At 43.4% G+C, this 20,669-nt stretch overlaps 1 protein-coding gene across 1 annotated transcript in view; it reads right to left on the reverse strand.

The window, feature by feature from the left end:
* The window catches only part of SH3RF3 (SH3 domain containing ring finger 3), a 786,031-nt gene that overhangs the window by 279,222 nt on the left and 486,140 nt on the right, over positions 1 to 20,669 (reverse strand). The window contains exons 7-8 of the mRNA XM_078658954.1: positions 16,864 to 17,120; positions 6,867 to 7,201 (exon numbers count right to left, since the gene is read on the reverse strand). Coding sequence (XP_078515080.1) covers positions 6,867 to 7,201; positions 16,864 to 17,120 — 592 coding nt within the window. The remainder of the gene's footprint in view (positions 1 to 6,866; positions 7,202 to 16,863; positions 17,121 to 20,669) is intronic.

Consider the following 20,669-nt stretch of genomic DNA (forward strand, 5'->3'; position numbering starts at 1 on the left):
GTCACCCCCGGGGGGCTTTGGGGCCAGGAGGGAAAGGGGGGGGATAGAAGCGAGGAGACCACGGGGGATCTTGGGACTTTTGGGCTGGTTCGGCTGCCTTGGGTGGTTTTGGGCTGTCATTGGGCTTGCTTTGGGCTGGTTGGGCTTCTGGGAAAAAATACGTCCATGTTGGGTCACTGGCCACCATTTTAGTGGTAGTGACCCAGCAGTCGGTAGGGCTCCACAAACCTTCATGTTCAAGCGTTTCACTATAAAATGCCAAACGTACTGAGTTTGTCACTCTATTTTTTTTTGTAGTCCTTCACTAGCTTTCCCTGCACCAGCACAAAGAAAATGGAGACGCCTGCAGGCAAAGGCATCATGTATTACCAGTCGCGCGCCGCTACAAGCATTTGTCCGAGAACTCCAACACAAAATTGTTTACAAGCTTTCCTTCAGCGCACTTGAAAAACCTTGAAATACGCAGTTGATTACGAGCTGAGCAAACCACGCTTCGCTGCGGCCTTCGGCGAGTTTCATGAGTCAGAGGACGAGCATTTCGGGCATTTGGAGGACTAGTTCGTTTTCCACTGTTCTGCTGTCCAAAGGAATGAAAAAGAAACTGCTTGTGCTTGCAGGTACTGTTTAATCAGCACGCCTCGGTGCGGCTTCCTCTGTGCAGCTCTCAAGCGTGATGTACGAGGTCTTTTAGCAGAATGCAAGTCGAGGGTGGAACGAAAACATATTTGTCATATTTATTCTTAAGTCGGTTGTCCTACCAGTGAAACTCAAGGTATGGCCTGGGGGCCGCTTGACCTTCTTGACCTGTACATGTGCCCCCCTGGTAAATAGCAGCACTAGCTTCTGTTGAATTGCTGAGCAATAATATTCAGAAAAAAATGGTAAATAAACGGGCAAGCATTGATTTGCAGGTTAAATGAACTTATGAAGTAACTACAAAGGTGTTCTGAGCCCACAGCTGGACTGCAATCGCAAACCAACCCTGGCAATTATGACTGACCGGTGCGGGAGGAGGTCATGGGGTGGGGGAGTAGGGGGTCTGATCGGAACACTGCTGCTGCGCTTTTGTTACAATGGGCCCCCATTAACAAAAACGGCCCCCACCGGTCCAAAACTGGCCCCCATCATTCCGGCCCATCGGGGAAATGCTCGGTGCCTGCTACGGCCAGCCCTGCCTGTGCCACTTAACTTTAGTTAACCTGTAAATAAATGCTTGCCCATTTATTTAACATTTGTTTAGACCTCCTTACACAATCCTTGAATCACTCAGACCCCCTGCCACCACCGTGCTGGCGTCAGTGAGACCCTTGGTCACACCACAGACTATACTTTGTAGCCCCTGGGTAAATGTGCTTGCATTCATTAGCAGCACGTGGACTACACTGACAGATGTCATATGAACCATGGGCCACTTCAGCATTTCACAAAGACACAGCACTTCCATTTTTGAAAGAAATGCGACTATTCTTGTAGAGGTCTGTTTTACATCTTGCAAAAAGAACTATTGATGGACAGAATGCAGAACAATGTCATACATTCACTCCAGTACAGAGATCTGGGCCTAAATCCATCGTTTTTTTGCTCACCATGCCATTTCCAATTTGAACCCAGCCATATGCAAATCAGTCTTGACCCTGTGCCTCATGGGAACAGTCCAGCCTGAACTGCCAAGCCAGGTCATCCCTGGACTGGAAACAAGCATCCTAGGACCAGTTTAGGGGTTCAGGATAGCTTGATTCCAGTGGCATGGAGAGTACGGGACTCACGTCTGAGCATACCCGTCCCACTCGGGGTGACAAATGCAAAAAGAACTATTGATGGACAGAATGCAGAACAATGTCATACATTCACCCCAGTACAGAAATCTGGGCCTAAATCCATAGTTTTTTTAATCACCATGCCACTGGATTCAAGATAGCCTGGCAGATGAGGGTTATGAACCCGAAACCGGTCCCAGGATGCTTGTTTCTGGTCCAGGGAAGACATGGCTTGGCAGTTCGGGCTGGGCTGTTCCCATGAGGCATAGGGTCAGACTGATTTGCATATGGCCATGTCTGAACTGGGGTGGTGGAGTGAGCTAAAGAATGTTGATGGATAAAACACAGATCAGTTGACTGGGGGTGAGTTTGATTTGCTCAAGAGCTCCGTCCATCATCCCCTTTGGTATCGCCTTGTTTTACATCTTGGACACTTTCTTATCAGGATGAGGTCACTAACATCAGCAGAGACTTTAAACCCTCTGACTCCAACACTTAGATCCCAGGAAATTTTAAAACTATCCCAGTATGCCAGTCTGCTACCACTACAACCTAAACAAGGTTTATCATTGCTTTCCTTCTCTCCTGGGATACTTCCCTGTAATCAAAAGCATTCACTTGTAACCTTGTAATTAATTGCAGGCATAAGCACAACCAAAAGGTTTGACAGTGCTGGAACACCGCCAACGAACCTACAAGATCCAACTCCGGACATAATTTTCTTTGGATTAACTGTATTTCCATACCACACAATGCACACAAATCTATCTTTAGTTTTGGTATGGGCTCTCACTGAGCCATAACCTTTACTAAATTGCCCTGCTATTGCATTCTTCCTTAGTTGAAGCCACAGCATCTCACCTATAAAAAGAACTCCATACTTACATGTGGGCACTAACTTTTTTAATTCCCTCACAAAGGACTCAATTGGTTCATGAGCTTCTTGAACCTTGATATTGATTACGGGACATTCCAAAAACTGCATACATTCTTTGCTGATTTTTGTTGTGTCTGCTGAATAGCGTAAGGCCACATAACCGTACACTATTTCGGGCACTCACTAATGCTTAAAAATCCTTCCTCCTTATGCATTCATATTAAAACAAAAATCTTATTTTAGCAGTAAAAGCTCGTCCAACAATACTTTCTCTGCATTTATGGAGCACGGTGTTTCCCAGGTGTCCTTAGTAAAATCAATCGCGTCTTGACGAATTGCATCTTGTCAGTGCTATGTTAGTACACGCCAATCCACGTACCCTGTCAAAGCACTTTAAAGCAATCAGGACCTCATTCTGAGGGCCCAATTATTTCTGATACCTACACAAACTCCTGTTTGAAGATCCTTTCCTACATTTCCACGTAGGTGTTGAATGTGTCAAGGTGAAACACGTGTCGGGTACCTACATTTGTAGTCAAACGATGCTGAAAGTAACTCTGAATGATTGAGGGGATGTATGCCACCAAACACTATGACTGTTCACTTCTAAGACTATCTAAAATTCCATGAATATTTAAAAATGCTCTAAGTTGTCAAAATGGACCATTTGCCGCTACACACGGGTATACGCTTTCAACACTTCGTCAAATATCATGTAAAGGGAACGCTAAAGAAAGTGCTTCAAACAGCAAATCTGGAAATAAGTGTTTGCCAGAGATCTTTTGTCATGCAACATTCTCACAATATGACCCAGGATACTCAAAGCAACATAATAATAGTGGTGCCATTCGGATGTAAAACCCACACATACAGACAAAACCTCTGCCTTAAAACAGTGACCAACAGCGGGGCGATCAACAACAGAGGTAAAGAATAAAAGCTTATGTAGATGGCAGGGGGAAACCATTATGATCTGCTCTTAGAGTCAGTGATGCAGTGCTGATCCAACAGCCGTCCACTGGCATTCTCGTTTGATGCACAGCCATAAAGGGTTGGGCACTGGAAGGGGTACTTGGTCACTGCAAAAAGCCAGGAACATGTTGCCCCGTGAAGTACCTGAAAGGTCAAGATTTTTGAGTGCAGCCAGCAGTTAGACCACATGCAGAGGAAACCAGTGAGGATGCGATGACTCACCCCAAACAGCACGACAGATGCACAATAGCGAGAATAAAGAGCGGATAAACAACTTGCCGCGACAAAGGTTTCATTGACCCGTACAGTTGCTTCGACTGTGGTTCAAGAGCATGAGGTAATGAAATATACAGTGGATCGTCTCTTCAGAACAAGTGAGAAATGGAGTCGAAAGACGCCTCTGACGGGCAGTGGTACAACATTCGTTTGACAATGGGTGTAGACAAAGGTAGATCTTCCCCTGACTTGAGTGGGTGACCAGAAGCTATCAGGAATTAGTTTACAAGACGTACACAAAATGTCTTGACTGCGCTAATCCTCCTATATTTGAGAGGATTGACTACCAGCTCAGCTCTTGTACATTTTGTGTATAGAGACAGACTGAGCTGGAAGAAACACTGCTTAGTAATGTCAACGCCGGGCACGAAAAACCTATGCACTGCCAAGGCGTATCCCCAGTGTCTGAAGCTATTGTCCTTTGATTTTACATACTTCAGGCATCACCTCTTGTATTCTTTTATCCCTCACGCCAGACGGGGTAGACCATGAGTCATGTGATCCCCATGACACGGCATCCCAGCCTTAGTCTGCCCCCCCCCCGTCTCCCACCCTCATAATGCACGGTTACACTCAGAATCCTTTCAAAGCACTGGTGCTGAAAGAGAGGGCTTTTATAAAAACTGGGGGTTGGACACAGATTTAACAGGAAATTATCCATGTCAAGTGGAAAAATGGGAGAATTTACCTAAAAGGACAGGTTTTAGAATGTATGCCTTTTCACTAAAGTAGCAGTCATATAACAACCCAAAAGGTAACAACTGAGTACACCCCAAAATGATAATAATATTAATAATAATAATAATAATAATAATAATAATAATAATAATAAGGACAACACAACAACAACAATAATAATAATAATGATGCTAATAATAATAATGATAATAATAATATCAATAACAATAATAATAATAAAAACACAGTAATAATAATAATACCAACAACAATAATAATATCAAGACATCAATCATCATAATATTAATAATACTAATAATAATAACAACAATAATGATAATAACAACACAACAATAATAACAATAATAATGATGATCATGATACTAATGATGAGAATAATTATAATGGTAATAATAATGTGTTATTATTCGTATTATTATTAAAATTAATATTATCAACATTATTATTGGTTCACTTGTTATTTTTTTTAATTAGGAGAATAAGAAGTCACCAAATAATTGTACGTGGCTTTTAAATGCGGCATAGATATCAAGGCAGTCACGGATGCTTTACAGTGAAACGTGCAAACTTCATTCCCCTCTATGATGAGATGTAAGATGACATTTGTACATGTCGATTTCTGTAATGCATAACATTCAATAAGGTGTCAAATATAAACTTTAAGAGCAGTCCTCAACTGACTTCATAAAGAACAATATCTGCAAAGCACAGGAAGGGCTAGCTCCAGCCACACCAAACGTTTACAACCTACCCCTTGGGGTTGTATGACAGAAACACGGGTGGCTAAACCACGCGCGCCTCTATAACATTGCCACAACAACAAATGCATCTTAACAACCCATTCCTTTACCACGCATGCCTTTACCACCGTTTTATGGTAAAGGCATGATTGGTAAAGGGATATGCATGCTAAAGATCACACCCCAGTCCCCCCCAAGCCCTAAAACCCAGCACCATGTACTCAAAATTACCCTGACCCCAGACCAGCCCTTGAGCCCTAGACCTCCCCCTAGCCATGAACACTGTCCCGACCCAGTCCTCCCCACCCCCCTCCCGGAGCCCTAAAACTGCCCCCAGCCCTAAAAAAACTGTCCTTTTCCTCTATCCGAGCCCTAAAAACAGACCACCATGTCCTAAAAACTACGCTGACCCCAGCACCCCAACATGAGCGCTAAAAAAGGACCACCACCCCTGAAAACTTCCCTGACCCCCACCTCCTCAAACTCGGCCCCTGCCCTAAAAACAACCCTGACCACCAAGCTCTAAAAACTACCCCCCCCCCAAACCTGGCCCCAGCTCCTCTTACCAGACTGCGTCCTGAAGCTCCTACTTCCGATCCCTTCTCTTTCTGTGCCCACCCAACCGGGCATCTAGACCGTGCACTGCCTTGGTTCAGCCCGCATTGGAAAGGCCATATACCAACCCTTGGACAACCTACATAGATGCGCCCTACAGATAATGAATTCTTTCCAACTCCCCAACAATATATCAGAAACGGACCGTCTTTCCTCAGTGATAAAAATACTAAAAAGCTTGCTCTAAAGCAAATATCCGACTTTCTGAATCGTTCTGAACCTTGGAAACTCCTTGACTGAGACTCCCCATCCGTGAGCCTAGGCTGCTTCACTACATCGCCTTTGTCTCTTTTCAAAGGTGACCAATGTATCTATCATTAATGCCTTCCAAAGTATGATTTCCCTCTCCTACCTATCATATTATAAGTGCTATTCCATCTTTCAATTGATTTTCAGATCCCCTTCAAATTGACTGTCTATGTTTCTGTTTCCCTGATATGTGTATTGTACTTGTATAATGTTATGATCTTCGTTATGTTTTGTGTGTGATACATTTTGTAAAGTGTTGTAGATGTCTGCATCCTGGTCAGCACTATTGTCACTTCTGAGCCATGACCCTGCTCTATAAAATGTGTCCCATAAGTAAACAAAAACTTTGTGAAACATGCTCCTACATGGTTGAGGGAAATGTGATACTGACCAACCTAATGCAAACTTAACATCTGGTAAAACTATTTAAATAAAATAGAGCAATAGGAAACATGTCAGACTTTTTAGTATTCCTAGAAGATTGATGGGATAATCATTAATAAGTAAATTGATAATACATGCCGATGTAGAACAACACCCAAACTATATCAATATGTGCTGAAACAATATATAACCAAAGTTCATCATAAGTAATTTGGACAAAGCAAGCATCCACCCGGGTTGTAGATGATTGCCCTGACTGCTTAATAAACATTGGTTGAAGGGATATGAAAGACTTACCTTTTCATTTTTGCGTTCTTCTGTTTTGCTGCCTGCGTTGGTTGGGCTAGATGTGGCCAAGCGGTTGATTGGTCCGTTTGCTACCTCCCCATTTAGGTTTGCAGCGCTGACATTTGGCGGAGTAATGGCTGCCGCCGCTGACGTCAGAGGGATTGCTGGCCTAGCACTATGTGCTCCAGGGCTACCTTGGATAGGGGAGTGGTGGATGTGCTGAGGGGAAACCACGGAGTGCGGTCTAACAACGGGTGTTGGTGAACGGCACGGAGAGCTCTGCGTCCTGAGAGGAGAGACGGTTGCTGTGGGTCGCTCCTGCACTTGACCGTTGGAGTGTGGGGCTGCAAACAAAGTATCAAGACAACTTATTACTCCTAACTGCTACAATGCAACAATGCCACTGTAATGCATTACAAAAAAACACAGTGGTCCTAACAGGAAAAATTGGTGCGATTCAGCATAAAGTACCCACAAATGTAAAACACACAAGAATTGGATTCACTGTTTTTATGATTTAAAGAATGTATTCAATACATAGATTCCAAAATTTGTGATACTAGAGTTCCAATCTTAATATATACAGTTCCTTATAGGAGGCAGTTGGTCCGTAGGGGATCAAGGCGAGTGAAAGGTAAGGTGCTCATGAGTAAGTGAGGAAAATGAAAAAGAAAAGACAGTGTTTACAATATTTACAGTTATTGACATGTATAACCTGTCCGTAACATAATATACAGTTTAGGGCTCCACAAAATGCGAATGCAGAAAATGTCCAATTGTTAGCGCACAAGTGGATCGATACTTCAGTACAGGTTAGAGAAAGTTGAAAGTGCTGACGTTTCGACCCCACGGGGATGAACAGGGCCAATTGTCCTTAGGGACAGGGAAGCAACCTTAGTACCACCATTGATTATCCTCTGGGGGGTCCACGATGTGGACTTAGGGGGACGCCTACAAAGGGGAAGAGCAGGACCTCATAATGGGACGTGGCCACTTAACGGTGAACCGAGTGCCCAAATAGGGCTACAATTTCTGGACAGATAATTGTCTCTGTGTATCGGTTTGAATAAATCAATTAGTTTCTCAATTCGAGTCTTGTAGGATGCTCTTCATTACTCAGGCAACGCGACACAACTCTAATGCATTAAGCAGTAAAAAACATAGATATAAAAGAATTGATGAGAAATTGAAAACTACACAGTTTTTGAGTAGAGTTCCAAAAGTTGAGGAACCGGAGAAGAAGGTCAAACTCTGATCTTCATTGCTCAAACAAAATCCTTCCCTCGTTGGGGATCTATTGTGATGCTAAATTATTGCATTGTTTTCAGAACACAAATCTCACAAGGTTGTTAAAAGGTTAGACAACAGTGAAGTAATTTTGACAGTCATGGTTTGGTTGGGAATAAGAGAAGGACAAAGGTAAACAGATGGATTATCAGTTTCCTCAGGAATATGGGCAGGGTAGGTGGGTGGGAAGGGCAAGTCAATATAAAATGAATTCATTTAGCATGGTGCTTATTCTAGCTTGAGATGGCACAGCAGATTCCAGAAGCAAGTATTTAACTCACTGAGCCATTTGGTGGCATAGAGGCATGTAATTTGGAACATGATGGACCTTTATTTTATGACGGTGCTCCAAAGGAACAATTTGCAATGATTTTGCTCTAAGTACTGTGACTTAGAGCCTCATTTAGAGGTTGGAAGATGTGGCATTTCTCTCAAAAAGGCAGACGTCTGGTCCAAAAACTACTCAGCTACATTGCCCCATTTAGGGGTGGTGAACCGTTGGGTTTTACTGGTAGAGCCTTGGTTCACTCCACTAGCCGAAACGGGAAACGTTGTTTACAACGCGGTGTTTACACCGCACAACCTTTTCCACGCAGCTATTACAACGCAAGTCGTTACTACGACTTGCGCTGGATGGCGCTGTGGGATAAGGAATGTTGTCATTTTATATTCCAACACCTTCCCTACTGTTACGGGGACTGGTGTTGGAATATAAAATTATAAAATTCCTAAATCCGCGCCCTCCAACGCAAGTCGTTGTAACGACTTGCGTTGTAAAATCTGCGATGTCAAGTACCGCCATCTAAAAGATCGCGTTGTACTGACATACATCCGCAGAAACCCTTGGGCTTATAAGTACATTAGACATTTGGACATCAGGTATGGGCAATCAGGGCCGGACTGGGAACCGAAACAGGCCCTGGCAAAGAACTCGGGCGGGGGGAAGGTGGGATAGGGTTGCTAGCGGAAGGAAAGCTTTGTGGCGCTTTTTTTGCTGGGGGCCGATATTGCAGCTACCCGGTAAACCGGCCCCGGTAACAAAAACGGTCCTCAGGGGTCTAAAACTGGCCCTCACCCTGGCGGCCCACTGGGTGAAATGCCTGGTGCTCGCTACGAGCAGTCCAGCCCTGGGGGGGGGGGTGAGCTTCAGATTTCCCAACAATCACGCTGGCACATAATGTTAAAATGCGTTATATGACAACCAGGGCGCACAAGAGGGCTTAAAGGGCAGAACAAAGGGAGAGGAATGCGGATTGGTAGAGGTGCTAAGAACTGCAAAGAACGTGTACCATGCATATGAAAGAACAATGTTTTATGTGCATAGCTCAATGGGTTACTGCTTTGTTGTAGAATTGTTTTTGTTAATGTGCAGTTCTTAAGTTACAATCATAATCAAGTACAGTGAGCTATGAACTGCCATCAAAGAGCTGCATGCAAGCTGCATGGTACAGTTTAAAAAGTTATGTTTTTCCCAGTCTTTCATTATCCTAATGTTGCTAAACAAAGTTTTGTTTGGGCAGAAATACATTCTTATTATTAAAGTCAACTCTAACCACTTTGTTATGTTCTGAGTCCTGGGTTTGTGGTTCTTCAGACCAACCACTCTTAAAAATTGTCTACCAGTATGGATGGCATGTGAATCCTACACCTTGTAGTCCCCTTTGCCTTATTTATCATTTTCTATACACTGATTTACATATGTATGATTCATTGTCTCTGTATGTGTGTGATGTAAAGTGCTGGGACAGCCTATACTGGTATGAGAGGTGCTATAAAACACATTAAATACTTAATAGAGAGGGGATATAGAGAGATGAGAGGAACCATAGGAGGATGATAGTGAGGGGAACATTGAAGAGCCCCAACAAAGATTGCCCTATCCTGGTGCACAGCAAGGTCGTCATTTACTATGCTTTAAAAGCTAATACAATTGAATATATAATGAAAGATGTGTTGTAGAATACACCATTTCCCCCAAATTTTCTTGTAGGGATAACCCCCCCCTCTAGAATCACTCCTTTGTAGTGGTCAGGCTCACGTGCTACACTCGCTATGCATCTACCTGGGGGGGTAGTGGTCTAATACAATTTGCCAGGGCTGCTTTGGGTTCCCTTTCCGGCCCTGGTCACCTCTTGTATGTCTTCTTCCAGTTCTGCCTCCTCAAAGGGTTTCATGCCAGACTGCCATGCGGGGGTTCAGTTAACTTTGCAACCACTGCCATCCATTTCTCCAAGTCCTCCTTTACCTCTTTAAATTGGAGCCTCCTCTGCTAAAGCTCGGGCCATGAATTCTTTTTCCCAAGCTTTTCTCTCCAGGCCTCGATGGTGAAGCCAGTGAGTGGGTATGCGATGCTTAGCCAAGAGTATTTCCAGATTCGCACACCTGTGCTTTATTTTGCTGCTTTTGGTTTGGGGACTATGCCTATTTAGGAGTTAGCTGAAGAAGATCCCTTTTCGAAGGTGCAACCTAGTTATACATTTCTATTATGCGACAGGTACAGTTCTGTCTAGACTTAATCCATGTGGGTTACGTCTAGACAGAACTTTACCTGTTGCATAATAGAAATTTAAAATGTTGGTATATATTGAATTACACAGAAAATTCTGTGTCATCCTATTTTGCTTGAAAATAAGTTTCATGTGAACGCCTGTTCCAAGTTATACTTGATACCCATGTTCACGTGGAAATTAGGGTCGATTAAACTGCAACCTAGTTTGACCTCACTTACGTACTTATCAATAATTCTACATGTCCATATCACATGGATCAACTCAGCACTCGCCAAACCCACAACTTGGAAAGTTGTTCTGCCTGTAGAATCTTTCATCCTTAGGGAGGCAACATCCTCAAATGATGAGGTCTTTTTAGTTCTGCCATTCACTGTTACGTAGACTAATATAGTACTTTGCACGTTGTAGAAGACATTCATCAAACTTAGGAATGTTTGTGTTGAACTGTTAAAAAAGATGTTTGCATTATGTAATGTGTTTTAATGTCTTTTAATAAGTCTTTAAAAAGATCTTAAGACTTGAAAATAAAAATGTTTGTGTTTTGCGGATTTATAAAGCACAAAGCTGCCCAAAGGCTTCCCGGCACTGAGAGGAGAGGTGCTGGTGACGGAGGCTGAGAGTAATCATCATGTGAACAGCCAAGCCTTAAGTTTTTTCCTGAAGCTGAGTTCGTCTTTCAACAGCCTCAGTTCCCTGGTCATAGAATTCACAGCTTCGGGCCCAGGATTGAAAAGATCTACCTCCCCATCTTGTTCTCCTGATCCTCTGCGTCTTTATGAAGCAGTCATGAGACGACGCGAGGGGCCTCTTTGTACATATGGAGAGATGAGTTCCCTGAGAATGGTAGGGCCCCTGCCGTTCATTGCTTTATGTGCCAAGCACAGGGATTTTATCTTAATCCTGGATTCGATGGACAGCCAATGAAGCTGTTTCAGAGAAGAGTTCACTGATTTCGGTCTGGGTATCTTTAAGAGTAACCTGGCCGCCACCGCATTCTGCACCACCTGCAGTCTGTTAATAGCATACTTTGGTGATCCCAGGTACAGGGAGTTGTCATAATCCAGACGTGAGACCACAAGTGCCTGGACCACGATTCTTCGTGCCTGTTCTGGGATAAGTTCTATGATCTTACGGATCATTCGGAGTATGCCAAGGCAGGTAGCTGCGAGTTTCTTTACTTGGGTTTCCATAGAAAGGGCTAGATGTAGGTAATTATATTTTACCACTTCTTAAATACCGAATTTTACCGATTCAGTATTTAAGAAGTGGTAAAATAGAGGGGAGGAGATGTAGGTAATTCCAGATGTGGAATTACCGAATCGGTAATATTCGGTATTTACCGATTCGGTAAATACCGAATCGGTATTTCCTATTGATTCCTATGGGCTGTGAAGCCCATAGGAATCAATGGGAAATACCGATTCGGTAATTACCGAATCGGTAAATACCGAATTCTGCAAGGGTGCAGGGGGTGTCACTTTGACACCCTCTGGCACCCCAAAAATGGACATGTGCGCCATGTGGCACACAGACATGCCCTAAGGGCATGTCTGTCTGTCACATGGCATAGGTGTGCATGCACACATGTGCATGCACACCTGAATTCGGTATTTTAAGACCCAATTGGATTGGGTGGTAAAATACCGAATTTGTAGGGCCTTTGGGACTCAGAAGAGTCCCACCTACATCTGAGATTTACCGAATCGGTAAAAATACCGATTCGGTAATTCTGTAAAAATGTGCCCCTACATCCCAAAAACCCATTTACCGGTCGGTAACGGCCGAAATCGGCTGTTACCGGTCGGTAAATGGGTCCTACATCTGGCCCAAAGAGTGTTATCTAGCCACATGCCTAGATTCTTTATTAATGATTTGGAAACGGGAGGTGTTCCCAGTTTTCTGGCCTTGGGCATAAAAGTGCTTACACCTGTATTTGGTCTAATTCATATATTATGTTGGTCCTGCCAAAACATTCTTTCTTGTATTTAAAGCTTTCTGTATTGAAGACTTCCCGATAATTGACGCGGGTCTTTGGGCATTTAGGTCACTAACCCATGTCTGTCTACCAATGTTACCTCTCATGCAGTGACTTGCATTTCTCAACCCTCTTTGTGATGTAGCACATAGCCTACATGCAGTCTGTCCTAATGCCTGTTTTGAAATACAGATCAACCAACCAAACCCCTGTGCAACTGAGATACGACTCTGAAGGACTTGAGGGTTCAAAAAAGGTGGACCAAGAGAATAGCAGTCTTCGAACATTGTGACACAGTTTGCGTACCCCATTATAACTTTCAAGCCATCCACTCTTCCAAAGTTATAAAAAATAAAATAAAAAAAAACTTGTATGATCTTTCTCTTATGACAGTTAGTGAAGTCTTGATTGTTTTTCTTTCTGGCATTCTATTGTAAGATGACATATAGTGATACAAGATTCCTTACATCTGAATGACATCACATTGATGCACCCTTGACCTCTTGCGCCAAAAGATTTCACAATGGGTTTCAGTCTCGTGGCTATTTGCATTAATCCAGTTGTTTAGGTTTTTACATTTTTTTGCTGTTTTGATTTTTTTCCCTGGGTATTGTATCCCAACCAAACGGTTGTGTGTGTTTTTTCACCCACAGAGGTGGGCCTCTCATGGATCACAACTTGCCACTTCCTCAATTACAGCTTACTGTATTAACTCAGCCGGGAACCTCGTTAAAATCCAATTTCAAATTTAAAAAGCAAATAGAGGTGATTGGGAAAACTAGGCCCCTTCCTTACAGTGGCAGGCTGTTCATTCTGCCGTGAAGGTATGAGGCTGAAAATGCAAACCACATTTTCTTGAATTCTTGGCATGCCACCTAATCCTGCTGCTCCGCGTCAGCTCCAACATAGCACACCACCAGTCCAAGCAGCAAGCCCTTGCTTGTCATCAGAACATAAAATAATGCTTATCACTTCCGGGTGGACTTAAAAATAAGGGGCATATTATCAACACAGGCGATAAAATTATCGCTGCTTTTATCGGCCGAAAACTGCCGCTAAAGCAGCTTTTGCGGCAGAAAACTGCCGCTAAAGCTGTTTTGCGGCAGTTTTCTGCCGATAAAAGCAGCGATAATTTTATCGCCTGTGTTGATAATATGCCCCTAACTTCCCAGAAGGCAAGCAAGCATGCTAGAGTTATTAGTGTGAATGGTGTGCCCACAGCAAAGAGTGGGCGTTTTCACTACATGCTGGTCTCTGCTGCAAGTGCACAGACCTTCCCTGAATAACCCGACTTGCACTTAGATTACTCAAGGAATATAAAAATGAAGATAAATACATCTTTATAACATAAATGGGAATTGATGTAGGCCTCTGCAAGACCACATCCCTCCCTCCTGCTTTCTCTTGAGGTACACCATTTCAGGTCCTTAATTAGACGTTATGCATGGAAGTCATTTAGGAGTCGTCAGGGGTCGCAGCTGCGACCCCTGGCTTGCCCCTTGTGACCCCTAGCACTGCCTTTGCGACCCTTGGCCTCAGAGGTGCCAAAATCAGTGCCTGCAACACAGAGGCAGTTCACCCCAATGGACGTTGGTTGGAACTCATTTTCCTGTTTTCAGTCAATTTGTTTATTACACAAATGCTGAATAACATTATTCACTATTAGTGTAATGTAAAATGGAGGATCATTTGCTGGAATATGACCCTATCTGGCAACTAAGGTAAGTAAAAAATGTTTGTGAGTGTGTTTGTCTGAGAGAGGGGTGAATGTGTGTGCATGTGTAGGCATGTGTGTGTGAGTCAAAGTAAAGCTCGAATGGTGTGTGCTATCACTTCCACTACCCCTGAAATGTTGGTATTTTGATGCCCATGACTTTATAATAAGCTGATTAATATTATAATAGGTGAATTAGTTTATTTTATTCTGGTTTTATGGGGACAAACATAAATGCGTATTGTGTATTCTGAATAGTGTTTCTTAACTTTTATAAACACTTGGAGCACCATGTGCGGCGTCTTGGCGTTGTCTTCTTTCATTAACATGTAATGGTAACAAAACACAGACAATCAGTTGGCTGTTAACAGTTTCATCGTAACTGCTTCATGAGCTGAAGGAGGCCATTGGCTGTTCTCGGGGGCAGTGGTGTTTTGTTCCATGGAGTAAAAAAAAAGTAAACATCATACACAATCTTTCAATTACCATTGTTTTTACTCTAGTGCACCAAACGACCTGCAACTATGCTATTTTACCGTTGGATAATCTGGTGTCTAGGAAGGAACTTTAATATTATAACTGGGATCATTTGGTAGCGTTATCTCATGTCCTAAAATTCTTCTGCCAATATTTGTACCAACCTTTTTTTTTTGGTGGGGGGGAGGGGGCGGGGAGTTTTATATAGTGCAAACTAGAACCGAATGGATCAGAGCGCTTTACATGAGCACCAGTTGCGTTCAGCAGTGGCCCATACATGTAAGAGCGGTGGGGGGGTAGGGCAAGTAGGGGGGATTCAGACAGACGACGAGGAGGGGAAATTAATTATTTATCTAATTTTTCCTCATGGTCCTCTGTCAACTCCCCTACCCAATCCGGCCCCACCGCTTTTACCTGCACGGGCTGCTCCTGGTTGCGTTACAGACAAACACATTCAGTTTTATAAAGCACAGGGAGATTTAGGGCCAGATGTATGTAAATAGCATTTTGTGATTCCCTAATTGCGAATCACAATGATTTGCAATTAGGAAATAGCAAAATGCAATGTATGAAGGTGTTATGGTGCACCTTTTGCGATTCCTAGAAGGGTCGCAAATGACCTACCTCATGAATATTAATGAGGTAGGTCACAATTTGCGACCCCCTAGGAATCGCAAAAATCACGGGGATGGTGGCTGGTTGTGATCAGCAGACCACCATGTCCATGATTGCTTTTCAATGAAGAAATCTTTTTTTTTTTGTAAAGCAGCCCATTTTCCTTAAAGGAAAACAAGATGCTTTACAATACGAAAAATGTAAAGTTTTCTTTTAATTTTTTAGGAGCAGACAGTGGTCTGTGGGACCACTGCATGCTCTTAAAAATCGTTTTACAAACATTGAAAAAGAAGAAGGGGTCTGGGTCCCTTGGGGACCCCTTCCCATTTCCGAATGGGTTACCACCTACTTGAAGTAGGTGGTAAACTGCAAATGCTTTGCGACCGCAATTGCGATCACAAAACATTCATACCTAGCTATGCGATTTGGTATTAGGAAGGGGCGTGTTTCGGGCGTCACAAAACATTCATACCTAGCTATACGATTCGGTATTAGGAAGGGATGCCCAAAACACGCCCCTTCCTAATACCTACATGCAAACCCATTTTGCGATTTGATAACAGGTTACCAAATCGCAAAATTAGGTTTGCTGTATCAAATCTGCCCATTTGCAAACGTATAAATGCTTGATACATCTGGCCCTAAGCGATTTGCCCAAAATCACAGGATGCTGAGCGTCCTTGCCGAGACTCAAACCCGGTTCCTCAGCTTTGATGTCGACCGCTCTAGCCGTTAGCAGTTAAGCAGTTTTTGGTCACTTATGCGGCCAGTAAAAAAGAAGGAAACAAACACAAAAACAAAACTGGCAAGAGTATAATGTTTCACTGATTCTATGTAACTTTTACAAGTTGTTGTACATACAGACTCATATATTTCACCCCCTTGTAAAAGTATGATGTGCGTTTCAAAGGAAGTTTCCAACCAAGTGGAGCGTATTTCGCGTTCCACATTATCGTCGCACAGCAAAATAAGAATTCTTGCGAACTCATGTTCATTCGATATTTCATTTTAATCAAAAGTTTATCCATGATATAATCCATAAGTTAATTGAATTTTTTCTTTCAAGTTCGAGACTTTGTGAATCCCATTAGTTTCAAATGCTGAGGAAATGCCTATCCAGGCCCTTTCAAAAGCACGTGGGAGACGCAGCCCCGGACAGCCAGATTTTATGATTACTCGCATTTCGAGCTAAAAGTTGCCCTTCTTCAGGGGTATCAATGGAAGGACACATATATAGTATTTTAAATAAAGCTGTATATAGGACTCCATTGAGCGTAGGGGCCGATTTCTTAAAATCGCACAGAATTCAGCAGTACGGCTGGTTTCGGTTGTATCACAGTTAAAACGTACACATCCCATTAGCAGACAGTACACATCCCATTAGCAGACACCATAGCTCTATGCGGCCCTAAGCTACAAAGAACTTACCCATCGGCATGGGGCCACGGCCTTGGCTGCTTGTCTGCTGCGCTGTGAACCTGGAGCAGTTATTGTTCATCTGCGGAGAGCCCGGTGGCTGCTGGGGGTGAAGTGGAGGCACCGTGATTGGGACTGCCGGCCTGGTGGCTGGCGGTGTGCTTGTAGGATTCGCTCCACTCGGATGAACTGCTACTGGGGAGCTCCTGGTCGTCGGGGTCACGGCTCCCGCCACAGGACTCCGAGTCTGGGCGGCACCGGCAGGAGCTCTGGAATAAAAAAAATAAAAATAATGAGCTGACAGTGTGTGTGAATTCTCTAATTATTTGTTTGGGTGAGGCATGAGTAGTGAAAATAGGAGCACTTCAAACACTCCTGGTAGGCCGTGATATTAATAATGACACACACAGAAGACATACTGCTTAAGCGAGAATTAGTCCATAATTTCTGTATTTGGTAAATTTTACAGTTTTACTGTCAATGAGATCCTCTTCTACCCTAAAGGATATTTGCTTTTAATACATACAACATACGCAGTCCACATCTCTTTCAGTAGGGCCTGCTCTGGTACACCTAGGGGGATATTTTCCTTGCCAATAATGCCTTGTAAATAAGGTGATGCCCCTATCTGTGGTGGCAATAGGGGCTTCAACTTATTTACAAGGCAGCGGTAAGCCACTTCACGTGGCTTAATGCTGCCTTGTAAATAAGGCCCCCTTTCACGCTATACTAGATTGAAAGGGGAGGGCAATGGATGTTGTGGTGGGCATTCCACCGCAACACCCATTGATTTTGACGCTGCCCATATTTACAAGGGTGGTGTACACAGGAGGCAGCACCAAAATTAAGACCAGGGACAACCTGGTCTAAACAGGCGAAACAAGTAAAAATGCTTTATTTCTCCTAATTTATTGTTGTTTCCAAGTGTGCTGCTTTGTGCAGCACACATGGAAACAGCAAAACGCCAATGTTTGTTTGTGTGCAGGAAGGTCTCCCTTCCTACACATAAACAATCATTAAACAATTATATTTCGTAACTTCTATGTGTGCTGATTCAGCAGCAAATATAAAAGTGACAAAACACCATTCAAAGATTGTTTGTGTGCAGGAAGTGAGACCTTCCTGCACATAAACAATCTTCCCCTCAATGAAGACACCCTTGCACTATGGTGCAAGAGTGCCTGCGTTGGGGCTAGGTAGCTAAATTTAGCACCAGCACATGGGGAAACTCAGGGCTGCACCATACTCTCGTGAATATGGTGCGCCCTGTGTTTCTAAAGTGACGGAGCGCGGCATTAGCCTTCTTGGCTTAACGACATGCTTCGCCACTTTGTTGTAAATATACCCCCTAGTATCACACGTGTGAAAGAGAAATTACATGAATCCATGTCCCTGCTTTGGTCTTCACAAACATCCATCTTGTGCAGAAGATAATGATGGCTTCACACGTCTTTTCATCGCAGGTTCTTACATTATCTCCACCATCTATAAGTACTTTATTTTTCCAGCCTTAGCACCATGCTTTTGCTTGTCCCTTCAGAATTGTATACTTATAGAATAACTTCAGTGTGCATGGTCTTTTCATGTCTTAATATTTTCAACTGTCATCTTTCCTTGATCACAGAGGTCGGGGGGGGGGGAGGGGAGGCAGCAAACACTTTGAGAATCATTCCTGCATGTCCTGAAGTTGCCATCACAGGGATTTCTTGTATGACATTGCTGTGGCTCTCAGTAAGTGGCCTGGTTGATCCTCCACTAACTGTGATGGTAGAAGGCAGGTTACTCTGGACCAGAGGAATATCAAAAGAATTCATTATCCTGTTGCCCAGACTTGTCAGATGATTTTGTGACCAGCTTGTAAATAAACGACATGCGGGTGACCAATTCTTCTGTTTATGCTAAGCGTCACGAGCACCTGATCCAAATTACGCTCATCTTTTAAATCCCAGTGTAGAGCTGTTAGTTTACCAATAATGTGCCCTTATTTTGGTGTTGTTTATGTCCCAAACCATTCTAAGATGGCTGCTTGTACTTGCTCATGTAGGTGGATCCATGAGCAAATTTTGTGGAATGTTTAAAAACCATTCTAAGATGCAGTAGCGGCCCGTGGTGGGAGTGCTACCGGGCACTGACGTGAGCCCGGGCAGGGTGGGGGTAGTAAACTACAGATTATGACCAATTAGAGGTAATGTAAACATATGAATAAATGAAACAAATTTAGTTGCGCGCGCTGCATTGCAATTGGCGATGCAGCGCGCACAACAAAATTCATTTTAATTATATATATGATTACTTACCTCGATTCGCCCATAATCTGTAGTTTACTACCCCTCCCCCTGCCCGCCCCACGTCAGCGCCCGGCAACACTCCCACCACGGGCCGCTACTGCTAAGATGGCCACCCAGTGACCATGCGGGTGACCATCTTATAATGATATACTTAAACTTTGCACAAAATCATTCCAAGATGGCTGCTGATGGAGCAAGGACTCGTATAAAAGAGACTTGCTCGGACGCAATCCTCTCATATAAACCTGTAACAAACCATTAACAACGTATCCAATACAAATATGCAACACATATCATATATCTCTAGATAGAGGAAGCTTGCATATGTGTTTTACTAACAAGTAACCCGAGTGTGATTAAAGATGGCCGATAAAGCGTGAAACTGTATTGCGCATGCGTCAACTGCATCTACGCAGAATGACGTCTTTACGCTTGGAGGGAAAATTCTGCTACTGCACAATAGCATCTAAAATGGCCGCTTGGAAACTCACGTGCTAAGCATCTGCTTTGCTGAAAACTAAAATGAGTTCTATACTAAATGCATATGCATGAAGAGTATTTCAGGGCCGGCTCTAGGCTCACGGAGGCCCTGAGCAGGGAGTGTAGGTAGTGGGCCCGAGGCCGCCAAATCCCTGCCAGGGGCTGCCACGCAAATATGTATCTAAGGATATATATTGGCGTGGCAGCCCCTGGGGTTTGGCGGCCCTGTGCAGGTGCACAGCTTGCACATGCCTTAGGCCGGCCCTGAGTATTTATAAGTAAATGGGATTAGAATAGAGATAGGTGGTATACAGTGAAATCATTTTCTTTTGAAAGTAATACTTTTTCTTTTGACTTCTCTATTAGTTCGTATTTGGGCCTCTGAACGGTGCTTAAGCCTGCCACTCACGTGGTTTCTCCCGCATGCGCAAAGATGACAAGTGCTAAACAGTGACGACAAGTCTTGAAACTTGTCCAAGGACAGTCTCAGTACATATCCTGGGAACCAGCTGAACATCCTGACAATTCAAAGGACAACTGTGAAATGTATACAATGTTGTTGATAACATCTGCAAATACGGGTGGGAAATAAAGCATGGGAGAACAAGTTAATGGGTGGGACCTTAAAACAATGAACTAAAGAAAATAATAAAAAACTTAGCTTGGTGAGGGGATCGTCCCCTTAGCTTGTTCAATCAGAAATAGGAGTTTCATAAAGTTGAAACATTTAGGGGTGGTACATGCCATTAAGAAATTATAATTGGGGTAGTTAGTTAGATTAGTTGCCATCAGTTGCAGCCAGAATACTGAGATACTGAGATGCTGTGAGAATGCTGATTGAATACCCAAAGAGCAGACTTAGAATTTCAGAGCAAAATAGAAATTGGAAGATTGCGGAAGAATCGAGCAGGTAATAGAAATAGAAGAAGATTGTGGAAGAATCGAGGAGGAAGTTAGTGTCAGAGAGGGGTGAGACGCAGGGTTCAATTCCAGAAGAGGTCATCTATCCTGTCCTGAACCTGTCCTGAAGTCCTTGTCGCCTGAACTTTC

This window comes from Lissotriton helveticus, chromosome 8 (genome assembly GCF_964261635.1).
Source record: "Lissotriton helveticus chromosome 8, aLisHel1.1, whole genome shotgun sequence".
In the NCBI taxonomy this organism is placed as follows: domain Eukaryota; kingdom Metazoa; phylum Chordata; class Amphibia; order Caudata; family Salamandridae; genus Lissotriton; species Lissotriton helveticus.